Here is a 9,556-nt window from a genome sequence, read left to right on the forward strand (position 1 = left end):
ACCATGTTGGCCAGGATGGTCTCGATCTCTTGACCTCGTGATCCACCCGCCTCGGCCTCCCAAAGTGCTGGGATTACAGGCTTGAGCCACCGCGCCCGGCCACATATATATTTTTTTGAGAACAGAGTCTTGCTCTGTTGCCCAGGCTGGAGTGCAGTGGCATGATCTCACTCACTGCAACCTCCATCTTCTGGGTTCAGTGATTTTCATGCCTCAGCCTCCCAAGTAGCTGGGATTACAGGCATGTGCATCGCACCTGGCTAATTTTTGTTTTTTAGGTAGAGATGGGGTTTCACCATGTTGGCCAGGCTGGTCTCGAACTACTAACTTTAAGTGATCCTCCCACCTTGGCCTCCCAAAGTGCTGGGACTACAGGCGTGAGCCACCACACCCAGCTTCAGGGGAATTCTTTGCCTCCCCCAAGAGAGACTGACTAGCAGCAGCCCCCCTACCACCCCTCACCTCCTCCTCCCGAAACTCCCTCTTTTCCTCCTGTGGCCACCTGAGTATTACTGCTTGCTCTTCGCAACCTTTTCTCTTTTTCCTACCACTCCTGGACTCCCTCCCAGCATGCGAATGGAGTCTGGTTCCATCCTCTTGAACCTCTGGTGACATGACAGACTGAGCTGACACAACCCTGCCTCCAGGGCCAAACACCAGAAGAGCCAAATAAAGTCTGTTTCACTTGTCAGTCTACTATCCTTTAGTTTCTTTCTCCATGTCTGTCACTTTGTTACCCTGCTGCATACTTTCCTTTTTCTCCATTTGTAACCCTGGGTTTTTCTATCACTCTCTCATTCTGCATCTCTTTCCTCCATCCCCATTCCCTTCTCCTCGTCCAGTGGCCCTTCCTGACCCAGCCTCACCTTATAGATTTGGCTGTTTTCTTCGTGGGCTGCACCCCTGGCATGCAGCTGCATCTTCTCCTTGCTGTTGGACTCAAAGTCACAGATGTTGCAGCGCAGGTGCAGCGGGGAGATGGACCCATAAGGAGCCCCATCTCCCAGGGGCAGTGGGGAAGGGGTGCCTACGGCCCCACCCCCTTCCCGCAGGTGGGCTGCCAGCTGGTACTTCTGAGCATGTTTGTCAGTCTTGAGGTGGAGTTGGAAGTTGGCCTTGAGCTGGGTGCCATAGCAGCAAAGTTTGCAGCGGTGGGTGTCACCAGCCACCTCTTTCCATTCAGCTTCCGGGAGGCTCCGGCCTATGCTGCAGTGGTAGAGCAGCAGCTCCAGGCTGTCTGTGCTGAAGGCCTGGCACACTAGGCAGCGGAACACCTTCAGGGACGGGCTATCATCTGGGGGTGGTGAGGTGGGCAGGCTGTCGGATGAGGAACCCAGGAGCTGACTTGGAGGCAGGTGGGCATCAGGGGATAGGCTTCCAGGGGCTAGAGGACAGAAACAGATTAGTGGCCCAAGAAAGAAATGGGACAGGGTTGGTTCACTATGTGGGGAGGTGGGTTAATGAGGGGGCAGTGCTCTGAGGGACTTATGATTACCTAAGTGGGAGTTGCTCCTTGGGAGAAAGCAAGGAATAGGGTTTTGGCCCTGGGGAGGAGAGAAGAGGAAAGAAGTTCAGAAGCTTACCAGGTGTGGAGAACTTGCGGGCAGGTGCTCCAAGGTGATGGAAACCATTGAGAAGCAGCTGGGCTTCCAGGGGTTTGTCTGGCCTCAGCCCTGGGCCAGGCAAGGGAGTCTGAGGCTGCCCTAGGGCCTGGGGCCCAAAGTACTGGAAGAGTTCAGGGGGGTTAGTGGGGGCAGCCCCTGGTGGGGGAGGAGGGCCTGGCCCCACCAGTCCAGGTGGCAGGCCCAGCGGCAGCCCCTGGTGCAGCATTAGGACATTCTGCATGTGCTTCTCAGAGGTCATATGGATGCGCAGGTTGCGGGAGATGTTTGTCTCGTAGCTGCACACCTTACACTGCCAGGATGATTTGGTCTTAGGCTCTTTGTCTCCCGCAGAGGGTGGGAGTGATGCCTCTGGGGGACTTCCTTGCCCACCAGGGCCGGCTTGGAAGCCCTGCAGGTTGGCCAGGTGCTTGTCAGACTGCATATGGATGCTGAGGTTGCCTTTGGTGGTGGTGGAGTAGTTGCAGACGTCGCAGCGGTAGGGTTTGTAGCCACAGTTGTAGCTCTCTCCACGAGCGAGGCGGGGGTGGGCGCCCCCGGCACTGCAGTAGCTGCAGTGACTGTTGCTCTCAGGGTGTTTCTCTCGCATGTGCACATCCAGGGTCTGCTGGTACTTGTAGTGCCAGTTGCACTTGGGACACTTGAGTGTTTTACAGGAGTTGCGCGAGTGGAGCAGGGACATGTGGCTGGACAGGCTGAGGCCCTGGAAGGCTGCAGGGGCCGGGGTGTAGTCATCAGCCAGGCGATAGGGCTGGGGTGGGTCACTGGGGTCTTCGGGGGAGCCCACTGGGGCAGGGAAAGTGCCCCCCTCCTTGGAGGTGGGTGAGCTTTGGTTGAGTGGGGGGCAGAGCCCTCCATCCTCTTCTTGCCCCTCGGGGAACCAATCTGGCCCTGCCTCGCCTGCTGCTGTTGGCGATTCTTTGGCTTGGGTTTGGCTGGGGTCCCAGGTGGCTGTGGGTGGAGAGGGTGGGCTGAGGGCCATGACTTCTTCATCCAAGAGGACAAGGGCCTGGACGTCTGCCTCAGTGGGGCCATCCTCTGTCTTGGCCACATTCGCCTCCATGTTCACTGTGCTGCTGTTGTCAAGGGGTATGTCAGAAGAGGGGCGAGCAGGGAGTTTCGGTTCCAGAAAGCTTATGAGGGCCTTGCAGCCTTCATCCCCCTCCTGGAGCACAGCTGGGCTACCTGACAGGCCCTGATGTTGGGCAGGGGTTAGCTTCACCCCATGAGACTGTGTATGACCCATAAAGGCCTGGGGCTTGCTGAAACCCAGGCGGCACAAAAGGCAGAGCCAGAAGACTGCCACGTGGTTGCCCCCACTGTTCCCCACGGGGCCATCTTTGGGATCTCCGGCTGGGTCTGGAGCCAGCTGGTAGCTCCAGAAAGCTCCATGCCTTCCCTCACAGGCAGCCGGAGATGGTGCTGAGGTATCATGGGACAGAATTTGGTCAGAAGAGCTAAAGCCTTGGATTGGGTCAAAGCCATGTTGGATGTGAAGGGCAGTAAGGTGTGAGGGGGGTGGGTGGGCAAGGAAGTTCAGGCTGGGCTCTTCCTTGATGCCAACCTCACCCCAGGGGAAGCCCTTTGGTAACAGGAGTTCACTGCCACCTGGCAGGGACAGCTTGGCCACCAGGTAGGCCTCACCTCCAGCTGTGAAGAATAAGTGGTTGCTCAGATCCACGGGAGGGAGCCCTTCTTCCTCCTCCTGCTCCTTGTCCTTTTCCATCTCCAGGTCATTTGGTGAGAAGTGACCACAGCCAGGCCCTTCTTGGGGCTTCCCAATCTCCTTTGGTGGGACAAGGCCACAGCCCACCTCCAGGGGCTGTCCCCCTGGCTCTGAGGACCTCATGTTCTCAGAGGTGGAGGGGGCAACAGGAGGATCTTTGGTGATAGGACCAGAGGAGGTGCTGGAGGAGGAGGTGTCCGGAGGCGGGGACGGGGCATTGTGCCCAGGGGAGGGGGTGGTGCCAGTGGTAGAGGCTGAATTAAGGGTGGCCATGGTCAACGGAGGAGTGCTGAGGGCTCATGTCAGCGTGACAGCCAGTACCCTGCAGGGAGACACAAAGAGAGCAGTGCTATGAGGCCGCAGGGACCCCAGCCGGGCAGCTGGATCTCTGGATACTCCTGCCCCATCCTCTTCCCTGAACACCAGACTTAACCACTTTGCTAACCTGAAATTTCACTTAGTGTCTGACAGGCTTCAAAACATAGTATGTCCAACATCAGAACTCTTTATTTTTTGAGATGGAGCTTCGCTCCTGTTGCCCAGACTGGAGTGCAGTGGCTTGATCTCGGCTCACTGCAAACCCTGCCTTCCGGGTTCAAGTGATTCTCCTGCCTCAGCCCCTGAGTAGCTGGGATTACAGGCATGCGCCACGACGCCTGACAACTTTTGTTATTTTTAATAGAGACAGTGTTTCTCCATGTTGGTCAGGCTGGTCTCAAACTCCCGACCTCAGATGATCCACCTGACTTGGCCTCCCAAAGTGCTGGGATCACAGGCGTGAGCCACCGTGCCTGGCCTAGAACTCTATTTGTCCCCTGAACCTGCTCCTCCCCATCTTTCCTATCTCAAAAGTTGGTACCAACATTCATCCAGTTGCTTAGGCTAAAAACCCAAAGATTTCTCTTGCCCTCACCCACTGGACATATCCAGTTCAACAGCGACTTCTAAAACATGTCAATGCCTCCATTTATCTCCTTCACTAACATCATCCTGGGTCCTACTGAAATGCACGCAGCACAGAAGGCAGCCCATTATCATCTCTTTCCTGAACTAATAAAACAGACACCACATTGGCCTCTCATTTCCACTGCTATCTCCTACAATGTATTTTCTCTGCATCCAGCGGCCAGAATGATGGGGGCTTTAGTTATTGCTCTGCCTTTAGCATAGAAAACAATGCCTGCCACAGTCAATAAGTGTCTTTTGAATGGCAGAATTCTAGGAAAGACTCTTGGATTTTCCATACCCTGATGAGGTAAATTCCCTAAGTCTTGCCAGAGACAGGGCACAACTGATTTCCCCTGGCATACAGGCACCATGCTTCTCTCCAGTGCCTTCCAGATCCATCTCTGGTCACAGCATGTGGAACAGATGGGAGCTTCTCTGGTCAGTTAAAAGATAACAGTCTGTTGTCTCCTCCTCCCGAGAGAGATAACAATAAGTAATAGTAATAATATTACTATTATATTACTACTATATACGTGCATATACCATGGTCCTGGCACTATGTTAAATGCTTTATATTATGAAGGTGCATATACCATGGTCCTGGCACTATGTTAAATGCTTTATATTAATCATCTCATTTAATCTCACGGCAACCTTATTTTATAGATGGGGCAGCCAAGAAACAGGTTAGGTAAGCTACTAAGGGTCACACAGCTCCAAGATGGTGAAACTAGAAATGACTGATGAGGCACTAAGTAAACCCCAGATCTTTGGTCTAGACTACACCCAGCTAGACGGTCCCTCAGACACAATACAAGCAAAACGAGACTCCAAAGGACTAGAAATGAGGATTCCAGGCCAGGCGTGGTGGCTCGCACCTGTAATCCCAGCACTTTGGGAGGCCGAGGCAGGCAGATCACCTGAGGTCAGGAGTTTGAGACCAGCCTAGCTAACATGGTGAAACCCCATCTCCACTAAAAATACAAAAAAATTAGTTGGGCATGCTAGCGCACTTATAATTCCAGCTACCTGGGAGGCTGAGGCAGAAGAACTGCTTGACGCAGGGAGATGGAGGTGGCAGTGAACTGGGACTGCGCCATTACACTCCAGCCTGGGCAACAAGAATGAAACTCCATCTCTCTCTCTCGCTCTCTCTCTCTCTCCCTCACACACACACACGCACACACACACACACACAGAATGAATGAAATGAGGATTCCTGGGCTGCCCCCAGCTGACAGAAGTGCCAAGTCTCCCATCCTTTTTCCTTTTTTAAATCAGGAACCTCCCCCTCAAACTCACCAATTCCCATACCTCACTATCCTAAACTTCCCCCAGGGTCCCAGTTGGCCCATCTACATCCTCTCTAGCTCTCATATTAGCAGATCTCTAGTGATTAAACTGGTAGTGCTTCGGGTAAGGGGTAAGTGGCATGGTCTCTGTTTTCCTGGGCTACCTCTAACCCTCACCTTCAGATTTTTTTATTTGGAATGGGTCCTTGGTCTGGCCCCACCCAGCATGAAGGCCCTATTCCTGCTTACCTCCTCCTGGGGGTGTCTAGCCAGGCACGAAGTCAGAGCCATTAAGGAACACTGAGTGGGGTGGGATTACCATGCTAATTAAAATGCAAATCAGCACCTGGGAAAGGGGTGGAAGGGATGGGGAGGTGGGGGAGTTGGAGAACCAAAAGGGAAGTGAAGGAATTGGACTGAGGGGAGATGATTTCTAGATAACCAGAAAGCAGAAGTCCTGAAGCTGAGTGAGAAAGGTATTCCTCCTGCAGAATCTGTGGTGGGGGTGAGGGGTAAGGGTGCTGGTTTGTGAGGGTCTGCCATTCTGTTGTCACCCACAGGGTGGGCCACAATGCCCTTCCACCTCCCCACCTGGAGGGAATAACTGACTCTGGGCTAGGGGACCCTGTTGTAGGCCCTGCCGCCAAAGGCTGAACACAGGTGGGTGGGTGCTCACTCCCAGCCAGCCCAAGCACTAGAGTTCACCCTGTCTGCACCTACCAGCTCCTTCCTGGCTCCTGACTCACAACGCTAGATCACAGCTTAGAGTAGGGCTAGGCAGACCTAAGACCCAAATCCAGTAGTAACTCCCAGATTCTCTCTCAAAGCATCTATTTCCTAGAACTGGGAAAAGACACAGCTGATTAATAGCTAGAAACCAAAGGAGCTTAGCTTTTGGCTAGCTTGTAGGTAAGATTCCAATCGGCCGAGGGTAGGTTGACAGCTATTTAAAATTGCAAATCTCTTCCTCATCTCCCAACCTAACCCTCCTCCTCTTCAGGAAAGAATTTCAATTGCAAATTTATCTCTGCCTCAGTTCATCCTCCCCCCACCCCAAATCCTCCTCCCCTTTTCTTCTCAGAGCTTCTCCCATCACCCACTATTACAAACCTTTAGCTGCAGCAATTATTTTTTCACTTTTTTTCCCCCTCATTGCATTTTTACTCCTCCATCTTTCCTTCCTTCCCTCTCTGAATCTCTAGGTCCCTTTCTTTGCCCTTCCTACCTTGAACTGGAGACAGCGCAGAAATGGACAGGCCGAAGAGTCGTCCCACTCCTGCCACCCCCAGGCCAAGATTGTTGCTCATCCTCACCCATTGCCATTTTCCCCTTTAGTTCCCGGCCTTCCTAAGGGCATCCTTTATCCCTGGGGACACATCTCACATGTGGGTAAAGGGACAAGGCGACCCCTGAAAGGCCCTGACATTCCTGCCTCGAAGGAGGCAAGAGGAGAAAGGAGGAAGAAGGTGGATCTGGTGTAGGGTGGAGTTTGGGACAGTCCAGGAACGACCTGGGTAGAGTCGAGGGCCGGGGGGCCTCTGCGAAGGAGGGGTTAGGGGAGACAGCAGGCTGTGGCGGCAGCGTGATTAGAGAGGAGATTGATGTGAAGGGGCGCCACAGACGGCAGAGAGAGTCAATAAAACGAGAGGATCACATTAGAGGCGACAGAGAGAGCTTTAAATTACAAGGCTGCTGCCACTGAGGGGGAGGGGAGGAGGCAGGCCTGGAGCCAAGGGAGGGTGGAGAGTTCTGAGGGTATAGTCATCCCTGAGATGAATCTTGCAGCTCCAAAATGGCCCATAGTCTCCGGAGCTCCCTGCTGCCCCTTCATTCCACCCTCCTCCCCTAATGAACTGTTTCCTCACAAGGCTGAGGAGGGGACGAAGGTGACGATGGAGATAAAGGTGTGGAGAAATAGAAGACATTTTTTCCTTTTGGTATTGCCCTCTTTCTCTGTCCAGACCCAAGTCTCTGTTTACTCCTCAGGATGAGAAAGGGAGGATGGAAGTGCTACGTTCAAGACTCAGCCTGGGAGTTAATGCCCTACAAACAAAAACATACACAGTCATAATTACTGAGCTGCAAATATTCTTCTATGGGAGGTGGGAAGATACACACTAGGACCCAAAAAGCTACCGAGAGAGAAATGTGACGAGACAGAGATAAGAGGCTCAGATGTAAAGTTGCAGAAACACAGGTGGAAAGCAGAAAAGGCAGGCTCTGACTGAGCAAGACAGGGGAAACACAGTGAGACTTAAGAACCAGAGAATTACAAGAGCCAAAGGGCATGGGCAAAAGGAAGAACCACAAAACTGAAGTGTGAGAAAGGAGAGAATCTGCTCCTCGCTGAAGAGGAGCCAGGTCGTGGATTCAGGCTGACGGGCAGAACTGGAGGCAAAGCTGACAAGGTGTGCTTCCTCTGATCCCCCAGCGAGACCAGGACTCCCATGGGTACAGCCCCCTCCCACTTCTGGCTGATGAAGAGAGGAAAAGACACACTACTGCTCCCTAGTGGTTACAGAGGGACTATCACCAACGAGAGGGTAGGACTAATGCAGCCTGGCTTTTTCCTCCCTAACACCCCACCAAAAAAAAAAAAAAAAAAAAAAACAAAAACAAAAAACCTCTCCTCTCCCTTTTCTCCAAATCCAACTCCATGGCAAAGGCTTTCCAAGCAAAGTCTATCAGGGCACCATCAAGTTTGCATACAATGATTTCCACTTCAGGGCCTTCCAAACAGTTCTGAGTTTTTTATTTTTGGGGACAGGGTCTTGCTCAGTCTCCCAGGCTGGAATGCAGTGTCACCATCTTGTCTCACTGCAGCCTCTGCCTCCCAGGCTTAGGTGATCCTCACACCTCAGCCTCCCTCCCAGTAGCTGGGACTATAGGCATGTGCCACCATGCCCAGGTAACGTTTGTAAAGATGGGGCTTCACCATGTTGCCCAGGCTGGTCTCAGATTACTGGGCTAAAGCAATCTGCGCGCCTTGGCCTCCCAAACTGCTGGGATTACAGGCATGAACCACCGAGTCTGGCCTTCCAAACAGTTTTGCCTTTCACTTTTCTAAATGTTTAATCTACCCGTTTTCCCTTACTCAGAGCCACTTTTAGGACCTTTTTCTTATTTATTCCTCTTAAATAATTGCCTAAGGCATTTCACGCTTATATACTCTCCCTGTCCTCACCTTTCTCTCCTTTTTGTCTCAACCTGTTGATTACAAGAGAAGGTGACCATGGAGAGAAGAGGAACAGGAAGGATGAGATATGTGTACCCCTAGTAAGGGAGATTGTTTGATATAAACAGCAAATAAACTATAACTAGATGAGCTTTATTTTTAAGGGCAATGGAAGAACATGGGCTTTGGATCCATGCAGAGAGAGCCAGGTTCAATCCTTGCTCCACCACTCACTAGCAACTTTGGGAAGTTACTTATGAAGCCTTAGTCTCCTTATCTGGGAAAATGGGAATAATGATATTTTCCTGACTCGGTTGTGAAGACCAGAATAGGTAATATGTAAAGTGCATTTACTGGGTGTTCAATGAGGGTAGTTTTTTCCCTCTCTCTTGGCTGTTTCCCATCATAGAGTAGAGCAGTGTTTGCACAGAGGCTGACAACTTTCTTTCTGTTCACCACCACCCCCACTTTTTTTTAAGACAAGAGTCTCGCTCTGTCACCCAGGCTGGAGTGCAATGGCACGATCTCCACTCACTGCAAACTCTGCCTCCCAAGTTCAAGTGATTCTCCTGCCTCAGCCTCCTGAGTAGCTGGTATTACAGGCGCCCACCACCACACCCAACTAATTTTAGTATTTTAAGCAGAGATGGGGTTTCGCCATGTTGGCCAGGCTGGTCTCAAACTCCTAACCTGAGGTGATCCACCCACCTTGACCTCCCAAAAGGCTGGGATTACAGGTGTGAGCCACCACACCCGGCCTCTGTTCACCCCCTTCTTTTTTTTTTTTTTTTTT

General features: G+C 52.2%; 2 protein-coding genes across 7 annotated transcripts in view; one reads left to right on the top strand and one right to left on the bottom strand.

The window, feature by feature from the left end:
- The window catches only part of THTPA (thiamine triphosphatase), a 49,626-nt gene that overhangs the window by 19,312 nt on the left and 20,758 nt on the right, over nucleotides 1-9,556 (top strand). The window lies entirely within an intron of this gene.
- The window catches only part of ZFHX2 (zinc finger homeobox 2), a 38,247-nt gene that overhangs the window by 11,610 nt on the left and 17,081 nt on the right, over nucleotides 1-9,556 (bottom strand). Inside the window, exons 3-4 of the mRNA XM_017544630.2 lie at nucleotides 1,584-3,670; nucleotides 867-1,384 (exon numbers count right to left, since the gene is read on the bottom strand). Of these exons, the coding sequence (XP_017400119.1) occupies nucleotides 867-1,384; nucleotides 1,584-3,621 (2,556 nt within the window). The 5' untranslated portion in view covers nucleotides 3,622-3,670. The remainder of the gene's footprint in view (nucleotides 1-866; nucleotides 1,385-1,583; nucleotides 3,671-9,556) is intronic.

Source organism: Cebus imitator, unplaced genomic scaffold, assembly GCF_001604975.1.
Source record: "Cebus imitator isolate Cc_AM_T3 unplaced genomic scaffold, Cebus_imitator-1.0 Scaffold170, whole genome shotgun sequence".
NCBI classification, from domain to species: Eukaryota; Metazoa; Chordata; class Mammalia; order Primates; family Cebidae; genus Cebus; species Cebus imitator.